Source organism: Caretta caretta, chromosome 10, assembly GCF_965140235.1.
Source record: "Caretta caretta isolate rCarCar2 chromosome 10, rCarCar1.hap1, whole genome shotgun sequence".
NCBI lineage: Eukaryota > Metazoa > Chordata > Testudines > Cheloniidae > Caretta > Caretta caretta.
The window spans coordinates 9,680,728-9,696,179 of NC_134215.1; the positions used below are offsets into that span (position 1 = coordinate 9,680,728).

General features: G+C 50.7%; 1 protein-coding gene across 9 annotated transcripts in view; it reads left to right on the top strand.

The window, feature by feature from the left end:
- TNRC18 (trinucleotide repeat containing 18) overlaps positions 1–15,452 on the top strand; it is an 89,673-nt gene that overhangs the window by 45,751 nt on the left and 28,470 nt on the right. For 6 of the 9 annotated variants that reach the window (XM_048867044.2, XM_048867045.2, XM_048867051.2 and 3 more), the window contains 11 exons: positions 255–357; positions 1,130–1,335; positions 1,667–1,813; positions 3,108–3,292; positions 4,288–4,711; positions 5,260–6,210; positions 6,901–7,076; positions 8,437–8,573; positions 8,945–9,073; positions 11,104–11,278; positions 13,653–14,016. In XM_048867044.2, the coding sequence (XP_048723001.2) occupies positions 255–357; positions 1,130–1,335; positions 1,667–1,813; positions 3,108–3,292; positions 4,288–4,711; positions 5,260–6,210; positions 6,901–7,076; positions 8,437–8,573; positions 8,945–9,073; positions 11,104–11,278; positions 13,653–14,016 (2,997 nt within the window). The remainder of the gene's footprint in view (positions 1–254; positions 358–1,129; positions 1,336–1,666; positions 1,814–3,107; positions 3,293–4,287; positions 4,712–5,259; positions 6,211–6,900; positions 7,077–8,436; positions 8,574–8,944; positions 9,074–11,103; positions 11,279–13,652; positions 14,017–15,452) is intronic. The other 3 variants (XM_048867046.2, XM_048867047.2, XM_048867049.2) reach the window with 2 other exon arrangements.

Consider the following 15,452-nt stretch of genomic DNA (forward strand, 5'->3'; position numbering starts at 1 on the left):
GATAGTGTATTTTGATTGTGTCTCTGATCAACAGACACATTTAAGTCCCTGCTTCCAGACCCGTCACTTTAGCTGATTTTATTAGCTACTTGGGGGCTTAGAGCTGCAACCCTTTGGTGACCCTTTGGTGGGGACGGTGGCCCTTGAAACGCGGGTGCGGAGGGGAGAGGACTTGGCACGTCTCAGACCGGAAGAGGGCTGCTTGTCTTTTCAGGGACAGCACCTGTATTAACTGCTGATTGTTTGTGTCTTAGGGCATGGCCGCTCAGATGATGACTGCGGGGACGACCGCACCCGCCAGAGAGACAGTCACTTCCTGGCTGGGCGTTTGGAGCGAGACCAGGAGAAGCTACTCAGGTGAGGTTCTGTGTTTTGCTCCTTCAGGTGTGAACTAGGCCGTCTTCCAGTGCACATGGGCTTGGGGATGCACCTAGCGACTCATGCTTGAGTGCCTGGCCTTGTACCCTCTTGAATGAAGTCACAGATGTAGCCAGCTGTGTGGCAGGCACTCATGTTTGGGCAGAGTCAGCACTTCTGGTGCAGCTCTCCCCTGGGTCAGCAGGGAGCACTGGACTTTAGGACCCCAAGGACAAAGACCAGTCCTTGAGTGGGCTGGGAATTGGGAGTGTAGGGGGGACCTAGAATGCATCCAAACCTGCAGGCATCGTTTGTGTGTGTCTAGAGCTGCCCGAATCAGCAAACAAAAGTATTCTTTCAAACACCCCCACAAGGACTGAAACTCCATGAGACCTTGGGGCACAACCCATAGCTGCTCCAAATGAGAGGGAAGGTGGAGAGAGATGGCTACGGGTTGACAGAGGAACAGGACCAGCGCAGGGAACGCAAGCTGAGCCTGCTATTAACCTTCCTCTTTATTCTAAGGGACCCCTGGGCACTGTGTGTGTCCTCCTGGTCTCTCTCTGCGTCTCTCATCCATACTTTGAAGACTGATTCTTGAGGGTTCCAGTAATCTCCAGATGCACTCTCCTCCTTCCGCTTCTTCCCTAGTGCTCTGGTTCATCGCTAATTGACATCCCTTGTGTGCTTCTCAGTCTGTTCCTTTGCCCGTGCAACATGCCCAGTGCTAAGAATGGCTCTAACGATTCTGTTTTTGCCCCCCAATGCCCAGAGAAAGCAAGGAGCTGGCGGACTTTGCCCGGCTGCATCCCTCCAGTTGTGCCACAAATGGTTTGAACTCCAACCTCATGGTGACGGGGGGGCCAACCCTGACTGGCTCAGGGCGCTGGTCTGCTGACCCAGCTTCACATTTGGCAGCTCACCCGTGGCTACCCAGGACGGGCAGCCCTTCCATGTGGCTAGCTGGCCATCCTTATGGTGAGTCTTTCTGGGAGAGGGAGGGTTGTGTGAAGCTCTTAACTTACCCATAAGAATAAAAGAGGAACAGGGTTGCTGTGACCGACCATGGTGATTAACGGCACCTCCCTGATTTCAAGAGGGATGTTTCTTGAAAAGACCCCTCTGAAAATAACCTGCAGTATTGCATGCACCTGTAGGTGCTGTACGGCTGCGTCCCTGTGGGCAGCTGGACATTCTAGTGTCCCTTCTCTCTCCCTGTCCCCTCATTTGTCCATGTCCAGTGCATGAATGTCTACAGGAGCCCTTGTTGATTGTCTGACCTGAATTTTGATGATGATTCTCCTTCTAGGACTTGGCCACCCATCCTTGCATCAAGGCATGACTCCAGGCTTCCCCCCTAGTATGGCGGGTGCTATCCCTTCTGCCTACCAGTTTGCCAGAGATCCTCAGTCCGGGCAGCTAGTTGTGATCCCCAGCGAGCACCTGCCACACTTCGGTAAACACTCAAAGAAGATGATTCAGGGGTCCTGTCTTGAAGGAAAATAACCCAAAGCTCAGTGGGGACAAAACAAGGGATGTGATCTACCCATGGTAACAGACCATGAGTGTACATGTCCAGTATCTAGTAAGAGATGCTGGAGTTTAGAACCTTAGCTCAAGGGCTCAAGTGACAGATGTCTGTCCAGAAGGTGCTCCCTGGCACCTCCCTGTTGTAAGTTTTTCAAGAATAAAATTCTTGGGCAGGATGTGTTTTTTTGTTGAGGCGGGGGCGCTGGTGGTGAAGCTGCATGGCACTGGTACATTGATGGGCAGTGTGGAGGTATTTGTCCAGCTATTAATTCTTTGGACAGCTTTGTGCAAGCCTTGTAGACGATCTCCTTTCCCAGCTTGACAATCTCCTACCGCTCAGTTCTGAAAATGGTCCATTCTGTGGCCCAGCAGGATGGGCTCTGCGGGCTGTGAAGATCTGTGGACCATAGAGTAATAGAAATGTAGGGCTGGAAGAGACCTCAAGAGGTCATCTAGTCCAGCCCTCTGCGCTGAGACAGGATCAAGTATACCTAGGCCATCCCTGACAGGTGTTCGTTCAGCCTGTTCATAAAAACCTCCAGTGATGATGGGGATTCCACAAGCTCCCTTGATAATAGCTTGGGAACTGGGGAAAATACCTGTACCAGGAACTGCTGCTGCTGCAGAGCCTGGGGAAAGATTTGCCACCAGTGCGGTGTCTGGCAGTGTTCTGTAGAGGCTATCCGGTTGTTAACATATTTGCAACTGCTGAAATAATTTACGCCAGTTCTTCAGCTACAACACTGTCTTCCTTATCATCTCTTATAAAGCCCTGTGAGGCTTGGGGCCTGGCTGTCTGAGAGACTGTAGTTGGGGTCAGCTGGGGGCATTCAAGCTAACAGTTGCTAGATTTAAATGCAAACGTGATGGCGCCATGGAGCCTTTAAGAGTAGGAGGCTCAGCTATGGAACTTCCTTTGCCTCACTGGTCCGACACAGACGAGGTTAGCTGACCTTTACGGCATGGCCAAGACCCTCTTGTTGGGTGTTGTCTAGATGTGGTGGGGCAGGAGAGTGTGTGTGAGGGGAGAGTTAAGGAGGGGGCGGTACTTGCATTTCTGTGTGAGCTATTAAATTAATCACCATGCAGTCTGGGGAGGGAGTGCAACATAAATCTACAACGAATATTAAACTCACCTCTACAGCTGCTCCATGCACTCCGGTTTTGTCCGTTTTATCAGCATGGTTGTGATTGCCTTTGTGTCTTCCCTTGTTCCCTAGCTGAACTAATGGACCGGACACCCCCTCTCTGGCCTGCGATGTACCCTCCAACGAGAAGCACCCTCCAGCATGCTCACCAGCTCCAGCTGCTGTCTCATCAGCAACTGCTTCGGCAGCACGAGTTGTACATACTGCAGCAGCAAGCTGCCCATGCCATGGAGCTCCAGAGGAATGCGCAGCTGGTGGTACGTTCTAAGGGCTGTGGCAAGCAGGGGGGACTCCCCTGTTTTAAAGTGAACCAACCTCAAAGTCTGTGTTCTTGGGAGAGCAAACTTCAGCCACCTGCCTGCTTTGCGTGTCCCCTGTGTTGAGAGGAAGAGATCTCCTTAGTAATTCCCAGTCCCTAAGGGAACCTCAAGTTCTGGGGGCATTTGGCATGTTCTAAAGAGCCAAGTTCAGATTTTGAACATCCCTGAAGGTGAAGGTGTTAGGAGGCAGGGTTTTGGGGTGGGACCATGTAAGCCAGGGGGTCAGCTCACCAGCCAGTACTGCTTCTAGCAGCAACAGAAGTTCAGATTGTCATCCTACAAATGAGCCAGTGTTGACTCTGCTCTAAACAAAGCTTTCATAGACTGGATAGTTCCTTCCTTCCTTCCTAAGACCCAGGACCCAGTATTGCCAACCCCAAATGTTCAAAAATCACGAGTCAGGCCCCAGAAATCATAAGATTGGCTTATAAGGCATGAGATTTTTATAAAAATATGTTTGGGGGCTTTTTTTTAGTTGCCTTTTTGTTTTTGAACTTTTAAGGTGCATGTTTTCCAAATTAAGACTTTAACGCTAGAAACTTCCTTTTTGTTTTTAAATGAAAGCTGAGATTCTCACATATTTGTGTCACTCCAGGCACTTTAAGAAAAACTTGTCACAAGGTTCATGATAAAAGTCACAAGAGCTGGCAACACAGACCTGTTGCTTGGCCTCTCCTAAAAACCTCTTCCTGTTAAAGCATTTACCTCTGCTCTCTGCAGGTATCTCCTGCCAGACCTTCCACCTGCCTTTTGCAGAGAACCATTCCCAGGTCCTGTTCCTGCATTTCCATCCCTGACTGTGAGGGTTCCTTTTATAGGAAGTCCTGCTTCTGGTCTTGTTTAGTCTTGTAGGACCTTTTTGCTTTGTAGATTCTAACCTGATACCCTAAGAAACATCCTCTCCTGACGCCCGTCTCCGTTTCTTGCAACAGGAGAGGTTAAAAGTAAATGAGCAGCGAGCAGACATGGAAGAGAAGGCTACTAAACGGAGCCTGGACAATGCAAAATCAGGCCTTTCCTCATCCACATCAGGGCTGCTGCACCGAAAGCCACCTGTTCTGTCTCCAAGCTCCTCCACCTCCTACAGCAAGGCTGTGAGTCCACCTCCCCTGTCTCCCAGGGTCTCGCCCGTATCTGTGCTCAAAGCTGAGGTTATCAAAAAGATGGAGGAACCACCTACGCAGCCGGCCTACTCTTATCCTGCCACCCCAAGCTCCCACCCTTCCAGCCCACCCCCTGCCTCTCCACCCCCTGCCCCTGCCATCCCTCCAAAAGAAGAGGTACCTGAAAACGTGGAGAAGAAAGACTTGGAACTGGAAAAAGAGGCTCCCAGTCCTTTCCAGGCTTTGTTCCCAGGTAAGAGAGCCCTGCTTTGGAAGAGCCACCTTCTGTTTGTGCCTGGCTCGCTCTCTTTCCTCCTCTCCTTGGCTCTTTCCTGCCTCAAACCCTCCCCAAGAGAAGACCAGGTAGGCCCTTCTTAAAGGAAGGCTAATGTGAAAGGACCAGTCAGCACTTGGCAAGTGTGGTGCTAGGATTGATGCATGACATAGCTCTATGGGGAAGCATGGAGCTTTGGTCCTGTATCTTGTGTTCTTGTCTTTCCTTGGGAGGGGTTAGTTCCTCAAGGTTGCAGTCTATTGGGGGAACAGCATGGAGGAGCCCAGCATGGATGGAGTGGAGGCTGAAGTCTCCTCTCGCCCCAGAAGTGGGTTGGGTGAATCTTTTGGTCTTGCATCCTTGGAGGAGGGTGACATCTTGGGCAGAAGGAAAGTCCAACAAGCAACAGCCACTGAGAAGGGTTAGGGGTTGGCAAGGGTGAAGTTGAGTAATCGTGTACCTGCCCCGGGAGATGAGCCCCACTGGCACCAGTCACTGTGTATAGTATTCCTTTGGGTCTCTTGCAGAGATTCCGCCAGGATATCCATTCCAGTCCCTTCCTGCGTCCTTCGGAAGACATTATCCCTACCTCCTTCAGCCCACCGCGGCCTCTGACGCGGACGGCCTGGCTCCCGATGTTCCACTGCCTGCAGAAGGGTCTGAGCACATGGAGCTTTCTCCAGAGGTCAAGCCCATCCGCCTGTCTCCATCCAAAATGCTAGAGCCTATTCAGGCTACGGCAGAAGAGGAGTCCTTGGAAGACCGGGTGAAAACGGAAGTGGAACTGGACGAAAGCCAGGGAGCTATCTGCGAGCAGGACATAGAGGCTCTGAACGCGGCCTCCTCCAGTGCCGTCCCAGGACAGAACATGGACAGTTGCAACCTCCTGTTGCACCAAGATGAAGCTCTGAGAGCTTTGGAGCAGGAGCAAGAGTCCCTCCAGAACTGTCAACAAGCGTACCAGGTAGCCGTCTGCCCTGCAGAAACAGAGGCAGCAGCTGAAGCTGGGAGCGGGGCGGAAACCTGTTCTGTGCATATGGACTACGATGACTCCCTACCGCACCCGGATAGTGAGCAGCCTGGGCTGGACCTGGCACCCCAAAGAGAGGAGCCTTCTCTAGCTATGGAACTGCAGAGCAGCGACTTGCCCCAGGGGGGAGAGTTTCCTAGCCTGCCTTCGGATGAGGGGCGGCAGGGGTCGGAGATTTCCTTGTATGCAGATGAGGCGATATCCTGTCAAATCCCAGCTCTGGACATCAAGCCAGACGACCCACTGGCCGGCATGAATGCCTTAGTGGCTGCCACAGAGCTGCCTCAGGCTTGTTCCTTGTTGACAACTGGCAATGGCATAACGCAAGCACAGGTAAACCTGGAGATGTCGCCCGGCCTGTCCCTGGAGCACTCCTTCCTGCAAGGGATCACTCTGCTGAGTGAAATAGCAGAGCTGGAACTGGAGAAGAGGAAGCAGGAAATTCAAAGTGAGTTGGGGAAGTGTGCTGTGTCTCCTACCCCTGCAGAGGCTGGGGACCTGGGTCTGCCAGAGCAGCGAGTGCTGCCTCCATAGACAGAATCCCCTCTGGGTAGGTGTGTGATGTATGTTTATCCTCAGCCTTAGCTGTGGTGTCATGGCCAGCAACCCCACAATGCTCCTGGAGTGAGCTTCCTTTATTGCTGATGCTCTAGGCTGAGTTGGGAATCCTGCTCCAAGAGGCTCAGCTGTGGGTGGTGTCTGGACTATTCTTCCCTGTATCTGCACAGGTTACAGTATGGAAAAGACATGGTATAAAAGTGAAGGTGCACCTCACCCGTATGCTCTTGATGCTGCCAGATAAGCATCCCATTGGCAGCAACGGATTCTGCAGCCATTCAATCTTCTGCATAATGGGCTCCCACAGCTCAAAATGACTCTCATTCCATTGGATCTTGAGGGGATCTTGCCTCCAGTAGCTTCCAGGGAGAGGGAAACTGAGCCTCCCACCAGCTGGAAGGTTTCTGAGTATCCTGCGTGTGGGTTGTAACAGGCTAGATCTCAGGGGTAGGTCAGGGTGGCTGGCAGTGAAGCAGCTGAAGAAGTGCTAAGGCAGAGAAGAGGTTGTTGGCCTCTTTGATGCCTATGGGAGACGTGCACTTGCCCTTGCTGAATGCTAAATCTTGAATTTTCTCCTAAGCAGGTCCGGAGAGTTGCCTGGTCCGACCGACGCTGGAGAGCTTGCTGGCTGCCAGCACCCATGTGCTAATGGAGGTTCTCTCAGCCCCCTTTATGGAGAGTCTGAAAACCATCCGGCTGCCGCGAGAATTAAATCCCAACAAAAAGTACAGCTGGATGCAAAAAAAAGATGAACCTGTAAGTAGCTCTTCCTGCTGAGCTTGACAGGACATTGTGAACCTACCTAAATGTTCCTCCTCTCACCACTCATCATTCACATAACATTGTATTTCCCTATTGACATTCTCCTTCTCAGTATGGCAAACCTAGACCTTCCTCCAGCCCTCCTATGTTTGTAGCTGAGCAAAAGTCAATGTGGCGTGATTTAATTTCATTCCTTGTTTGTGTGTGAGCATCACTGATCTCATCAGGGAGGGACACAGCTTTAGAGACTGTGTTTGTAATACAGAGCCAGCAGGAGAAGATCTTACACTCTTTCTTTGGATGTGAGGACAAACAAAGATGGCGGCAGGCTTCCTCTCCCAGGAGATGGAGTTGCAGATTCTGTAGCACCCAGAGGGTTAGGGTTAGAGGCAGAACGCCCAAGGACATTTTCCCAGCAAACGGTAGCTACGTGTTTTTAAGGTTGGTTGTGTTTTGAGCCATATTTAAATCTGACATAGAGGAGAAAGAGTTCATTGGTTTATCCAGCCCTCTGGCCTTCTCACTTAAAAATTAAAAAAAAATAGAAGTTATCATTGGTGCCTCAATGTCTCCTAGCAGAGCAGGAGCCTTCTCATGTCAGGCTGAAACCTCCGGCACCAAGTGAGAAATTGATGAATTTGTATGAACCTCCGCACTCCTGCCTGACCAGCAAATCCCACTCCCGCTGGGAGGCTTTGGCCTTAGGGTTGCTTTCCTGAAGTCGCTCATTCGTCTGCCATAAAACATTTAATATTATTATGTTAAACCACAAAAAACCTACAATCAACTGGTTTGGAATGACTCTAGAGCTGTGTCCTGGAGCGGAGGAAGGCACCCCCCTTCCAGGCCCTATACTGCATCCAGCACCTTTCCAACCAAGAAGGATGGGGAAGTGGCTCAGTTTAGATCCTGTCTATTCTGCCCCTTTATCAGCTGGAAGGGACTCGCTGCTCAGCAGTGGTGACCCCTTGCTCCCAGGGGCCGGCCAAGCTGCCTCTCTAGGGCTTGCAGCTCCTGCTCACCTGGAGAGTAGGAATTTCCTCATGGTCTCCACATCATAGTACAGAGGACTGCTATGAGGCAACCTGGCCAGCCAGCTAGCTTGTTAAAGCTCCTTCCCTCAGGGGTTAGTATGCAAACTCCATTTGAAATATGACTCTCCTGCCAGTGATAAAATGAGGTAGGTCCCTTCCCTTGTGCAGGTAATATGCCACTAGTTGTCTAAATGGTTGCATCAGTGGAACATCTTGTCCCTTGCTGAGCCGTGGGACTGGGAAGCAATAATGCACTGGTGGCTGACATCTGCATCCCTCCTTCCCCTCACCACCTCTGCCTGTCTCGCCTTCCGCCCCAGATGTATTCCATCAAGTCTGCCATTGAGAACATGGATGCTATGGAGCTGGACTACAGGATGAGGCTGGCAGAGCTGCAGCGGCGCTACAAGGAGAAGCAGAGGGAGCTGGTAAAGCTGCAGAGGCGCAGAGACTCCGAGTAAGTCACACAGATTGCTTTGTTGTTGGTTTTTTGTTTTTTTTTTGGCTGGGCAACTTCTCTGCCTGCGGGTCCAGGAGAACGTTCTCTTTCCCCAACTCCCCTCCAATGATGCTTCTGCCAAAGCTTTGCAAAGTGCTCCTAGGCTAGTAAAAAGGCAACCCAACCGCCGATGAATGCAACTGGGCATGCTCGGCGTCTCGGGTACCGGTGGTCGGTGGGCGACCCTGTTAGGGAACCTTGGATTTCACGGCTCAGCTTAGCAGTTTGGTGCCAGACAACAGCTCTGGGTTGGCTTTTGGTGGTATAATTGATTTCGTTTTACTTTGCTGTTGCCTTGGCTAACAGTCAAGCGTGTGGTTTTTTTAAAGGGAAAAGCATGACGAGAAAAGTAGAAGCTTGGCAAGAAGAGGCCCTGGAAGGCCCAGGAAGAGGAAGCATGGATCAAGCGCTCTGTTGCCCCCTAAGGAGAGAGGGAAGAGTGACAGCAAGAGCGGAAAGTAAGGCTGGAACATGGGGAAGATGGGAATGTCAGGGTTGTTGCACCACGGGGACTGCATCTCGGACGCAGCGGGGTCCCTGCGTGGCGGTGTGCTGGCAGGGTGCCTCTGTGGCAGCAGGGTTACGGTGTGGCGTTGTGGTAGAAGTGTGTCTCTAGCCCCCTGTGGTGGCGTGCGCCTATCACTGTAGCAGGAGGGCTGGCGCGGCGTCACGTTGGTGGAGTGTGTCTGGTGCCTCTCGGGGAGGAGAGTGAGCAGGCGATGGAAGAGTTCTGTGCAATGCTGAGCCAGGTGAAGAGTGGGGCAGGCGGACAGTGAGAGGAGCTGCCTGAGGCAGGGGCTGTGTCTTTGTATGCGTTCTGTACGGTGACTAGTACACGGTGGCCATCTGGGCGCCACTGCAATCCAGTGAATGTCAATCTATAGTGACGCTAATGGGTTTGATATGAGTGATTTTCACGAATCCGAATGGCTTCTGTTCTGTTTGCTTCCAGGGGTATTTCTCCTGTGCTTCTGCCTCTTTCCTGGCCCCTACTCAGTGGGAGATGGTTTAGCCTGGCTGCTCTCTTTCCTGGTGTCTGCATCATCCTCTCCTGTGGTGCCCACTATTTGCAAGCCCAACAGGTTTATTTGGGCACCTTGCGCAAAGCCCCATTGACCATATTTCTCTGCCCCACATGTTGTCGCTGGTTGAGTCTCTCACAGTGGTAGCTCAGCATGAACTGGCTTCCCAAGCTCTGCATTGTCTTGAGAAGATATTTTCAAAGGCCCAAAGGGGTATTAGTTGCCTAACTCCCATTGACTTTCACATGTCTTTGAAAATCTGCCTCCTTGGTATTTTGCTTCTGTGCTTTGATGGTTGGAAAGGCTTGGGATGTCCACATGTGTCTGGAGTTTTCTTGTGCGTGCATTTCCATTGGGGCCAGTTGTCATTGGAACTGTATGGAAGCCTTGCCCTGGAAGCTAAGCCATGCACGCAACCTGATCCTGTAAAGTGGTGTTGGTTTGGTTTTGGGTTGGGGGCTAGCAGGGGAATTGAGGTGGGGAAAAGAGGGCTCTCTGCGGCATCAGTGATTTCGCAGCCATGGCAGCCATGAGCTGGATCAGCAGGCTTAGTAGAAAGGCAGGGTTTTTTTGCTTCTACATCCTTAGGTGGTAATTGGCAATGATGGGGATGGGGAACTACAGACAGTGTGCAGGGTAGTTTCAAGAAGGCTTGGCAGTGGCTCTTTAACCATTGGCTCACCTCTCCATCTCCATTCATCAGCTATCTGCTGAAACCAGATGGGGAGCAATGAGACCTGTCCTCCTTGTCTCACCTACTCTTTCCCTGCTCCTTCCCCCCAGAGCTTAGAAAGAGATTGAAGAATCAGACTGCAAGTTACTTTTAGAGAGGGACAGTCTAGGAAAAGTGGATGAACTATTCTGTGTACTAGTTAGTGTCTGTGCCTGAGACGTTTCCCCCCTCCCCCCGACCCTTTTTAAGTTAGTTTTTATCTCTGCTTTGCTGTCTACTCCTTGCTAAAATGCTCATCTCCCACGTGCTCAAGAGCCAGCATCTCAACCTGCATGCAGCCAGTACAACATCTTTCAAGTCCTGGGAAATGGGAGTCTCCTTAGATCTACAGAATCTTAAAAATTAAAGGTGGGAAAAGACCTACATGGTTGTCTCATCCATTCTTCCCCTCCTGGTCCTAACCAGAGCAGATGATTCTCTGCAGCTTTTTTTCCAGCGCGTTATCCAGCCCAGTGAGTGGGTTCCACCACTTCACAGGCATACGGATCTCTGACTTGTGCTGATATTCCAGAGAATGCAAAGGGAGCTCACTGGCACTTCTGTTAATGAGACAATGGGATGGATTCTCAGCCGGTGTAGGTTGATGTAGCTCCACTGAAGCCAGTGGATTTACCCAAGCTGAGGATATAGCCCTAGGTGACCCGTGAGCGCCTTTAACCGGGAGCGGACCTTGCTAGTGATGTGCCAGGAGGGAAGGGCGATCTCAGTGACCAATCCTTTGCCTGGCTTGCAGACTGAGCAAGTCCTTGCTGCTGTCCGAAGACTCTGAGACCGGCGAGGGGATGAAGAAGAGGCACAAAGGGGCTGTCCCTGAGGAGGATGAGGATGCAGACAGCAGTGGTGGGAAAATGAAAGGGAGGAGCCAGAGCTGGGATGACCATGATGCAGCAGCAAGCTTTTCAAATGAGGTCAGTACTCTTGTGGTGTGTGTGGGGGCTGTGCTCTAAAGGAAGAGGCTGCATGGTCTCATGGATGGGGCATTGGCTTGGAATTCTGGAGACTTATGGGGGTCTGTTCCTAGCTCTGCTACTGCCTTGTTGTGTGACATTGGGAATATCACGTCACCTCCCTGAGCCACCATTTCCCCTCCCACCCTTAGCCTGTCTTGCTTGTGTAGATTGGATGTTCTTTGTGGCACAGACAGTCTCAGACTACATGTGTGTGGACCTAGCATCCCCAATCTCAGCTGAAGCTTGTAGGTGCTTCTGTATAAATAATATGAGTATGCATCACTGTCCAAGAGGCTGGAGCAGGGATGGGCAAATTTTTTGGCCCAAGGGCCACTGCGAAACGGTATGGACGGCCAGGTAGGGAAGGCTGTGCCTCCTGCAACAGCCTGGCCCCTGCCCCCTCCCACTTCCTGTCCCCTGACTGCCCCCCTCAGGACCCCTGACCCATGCAAACCCCCCTGCTCCTTGTCCCCTGACTGCCACCTCCCGGGACCCCCCCGTACATCCAGGACCCCACCACCATCCAACCCCCCTCTATTCCTTGTCCCCTGACGACTCCCTCTTGGGACCCCCCTGCCACTTATCCAACTCCCCACCCCCTTGCCATGCTGCTCAGAGCGGCAGGGCTGGCTTATTGGAAGGCGGATGGGCACAAGCCGCGCTGCCCGGCAGGAGTGGTGGGCCAGAGCGCTGTCCGCATGGCGGCGTGACTGCGAGGGAGGGGAGACAGCGGGGGAGGGGCCGGGGGCTCGCCTCCGCGGCCGGGAGCTCAAGGACCGGGCAGGACAGTCCTGCAAGCTGGATGTCGCCCGCGGGCTGTAGTTTGCCCACCTCTGGGCTAGAGAGAGAAATTGGCAGCAACCTAACAAATTTCAAAGCAATGTTCTTCGTGTTCTTGTTGGAATGATGTGTTCCTCAAGGCCGGTTTCAGAGTAACAGCTGTGTTACTCCGTATTCGCAAAAAGAAAAGGAGGACTTGTGGCACCTTAGAGATTAACCAATTTATTTGAGCATAAGCTTTCGTGAGCTACAGCTCACTTCATCGGACGCATACTGTGGAAAGTGTAGAAGATCTTTTTATACACACAAAGCATGAAAAAATACCTCCCCCCACCCCACTCTCCTGCTGGTAATAGCTTATCTAAAGTGATCACTCTCCTTACAATGCGTATGATAATCAAGTTGGGCCATTTCCAGCACAAATCCAGGTTTTCTCAACCCCACACACAAACCCACTCTCTTGCTGGTAATAGCTTATCTAAAGTGACCACTCTCCTTACAATGTCAGACATTCTTGTTAAACCCTGGATTTGTGCTGGAAATGGCCCAACTTGATTATCATACACATTGTAAGGAGAGTGATCACTTTAGATAAGCTATTACCAGCAGGAGAGTGGGGTGGGGGGAGGTATTTTTTCATGCTTTGTGTGTATAAAAAGATCTTCTACACTTTCCACAGTATGCGTCCGATGAAGTGAGCTGTAGCTCACGAAAGCTTATGCTCAAATAAATTGGTTAGTCTCTAAGGTGCCACAAGTACTCCTTTTCTTTTTCCTCAAGACCGAATACAAAGTCCATTACACCTAGTCAGGATAATATTACTGCCTGCACAGTTACTTTAATTAGTACTGCTATTAATTGACTAAATTAAAAATATTTTGAAGTAGCAAGGCAATACTGACATGGTTAAAATATAACAGCATTGCTAGCTCTCACAATTGCATTACGAGTCTCACGATATCTTTTCCACTTTATGCATCTGATGAAGTGAGCTGTAGCTTACGAAAGCTTATGCTCAAATAAATTGGTTAGTCTCTAAGGTGCCACAAGTACTCCTTTTCTTTTTATGATATTTGGAGTTTTTCTTAAAGCCCCTGATCCTGGAGTCAAGTGATTACCCAAGACTCTCAGCTGTCATTTTTAAAAATAAGTACGTTTTTGGCCCTCATGTCTGTGCAGTAAAGCTTGGATACATGCCCTGAGTGTACCCTGATGGTTCAAAATTCAGATGGCAAATAAAAAGAACCGAAAATGTTGTATTAATTTTTTAAAAAAACTCATGATTTTGGTATGCCTGGTACCAGGTACCACAAGGCAAAGCATACTTTCTGTACCACCTTGGGTGTGGCACATCCCCATGGAAATGCCCTTGGAACGTCAACCCTAAGGAGACTGTGCAGAGGCCACAGCCGGCTATGACAACAAAGGGGTTACGTTGTCCCTTACTCGGCCGTGTTGTTTTGGAGTGCCCAATGACCCGAGGTCAGGTTCGTCGGGAGAATCAAGGCTCAGGGGTAGTCATATTTGGTCATTCTCTCTCCCTCCTCTGCAGCTGAAGATCAAGAAGAAGAAGGTGGCGTCAGATCAGGAGCAGCTGGCAAGCAAGCTTGACAAGGCCCTGTCCCTCACCAAACAGGACAAGCTCAAATCCCCCTTCAAGTTTGCAGACTGCTCTGGAGGGAAACAGAGAACCAGTGGAGGCGGCAGCAGATATCTGTCACCCCATGAGCACCTGCCGGGCAAGGACGAGAAGAGAAACCTGGCCAAGAGCCTGAGCCTGGCGCTGAAAAGTGTCAAGGAAGGTAAAAACAAAATGGCCACCAAAATGAAGAAGATGGAGGTGGGGTTAAAGGTCAAAGGTCAGCTGAAGGTTTCCCATTCACCAGCAATATCGGAAGTTAGCAGCTACTCCTATAGTAAGTAACCTCTGATTTCTCTTTAGTGTGAATGGTTCCTGGGCTTTGTGGGAGCTTTTAGCCTTTAAGTGGCGGCATCTCAGGTCTATTGGAAATGGATCTGATTTTGCTTTCCTGTGAAAGTCACCTCCTCCCTGGCTGACTGTAGAACTGACCGGGCAGGCTCTCGGTGCTTGTTTGGAGTGAGTTTGCATCGTGGTGGTGAGGATGGGGTGTCATTTGTTCCAAAGGCAGTTAACGCTGAGAGCATATTGCACATCTTGTGCTGGCTGTTCTGCCTCTGTTGGGTTGTGCTGACTTTACAAAGCAGGGAAATACACCATTTCTGTCTGGAGCTGTGGACTGTCTAAGTCCTGAATGTTCCTCTGCCTTCAGCCTACACCTGCCATGTATCCCTGCTTTCTTTGCTGTTATGTGCTCTCCATTCATCTGCAAGACCGGTCTTCAGGGTTTCTGCTCCAGGGATTGACTAGTAGTTGACTTAGTCCCCTAAAAACCAGGTGATATGTAGAGTTGACCGTAGGTATATGCTAAGGAGACAGCTATCAAAGGCAATGTTTATAAGATGTTCTGGGATAACACTGAGAATGCTATGGTCATTTACAAGCCTGTCCTTTCTGGCCATTTGGTCCCTGGTCTCCTCTAAACACATTTCCCTGTTCCTGCCCAGCTGTCTAACCCAGGCATCATCAGGTCTCATTTGTACCCCAGAATCTTTTATGTTGTGTGCAGCTCCCCCTTTTCTGAAGCAGTGCTGCAGTTGATGCAAAAGATTATGGCTTTGGGCAGGAAGTTTCCTCATGCATACAACTAAGAGGAGCCAGGGACACCCTTTGGAAGAGAAAAGGCCACAGACTGAAGATGGGGTTGGGTTGGTGGAGGAAAGGGAACAATGAGTGAGCAAAATGCTCGGTGGAGGAGGGCAGCACTAGTTAATCGCCTAGGGAATAACTAGCCCTGTGCATATGTGCACAGTGTTCTACGCTCATGCCAAACGTTACTGCCCAAAGGGGACAGGGTGCTGTCAGCTATGAGAGTGGAACCAGCCTAGCCACAAGACTCTCATAAATCCTTCCCTTTCAGGTCATTCCCTGGTAAGGACTTCATTGTCTTGCTGCTGGTCTTAATTGTCTGACTGCTGTCCACTTTTATGTTGGACAAGAAGTAAAAGTAGTGCTCCCAGAGCAAGAGAAAAGGAGAGGTGGGGAGAGTGTCTGGGAAAGCAACAGGATCTCAATTTCCTTTGCTTGCCACCTGGTGCCATAGGAAGAGGGGAAAAGATGCTACCAAAATAAGAAAAGCTAGGAGGGGACACTGTCTCTAACAGCTCAGACAGAAGTCTGGGTGGGATGCAGGGCAGAGGCCTCCTAGGTTTGGGGGACTTCTTAGGGAGCGGGTCAAAATCATGTATGCTTAATTTTTTGTTAAGGTTTGAA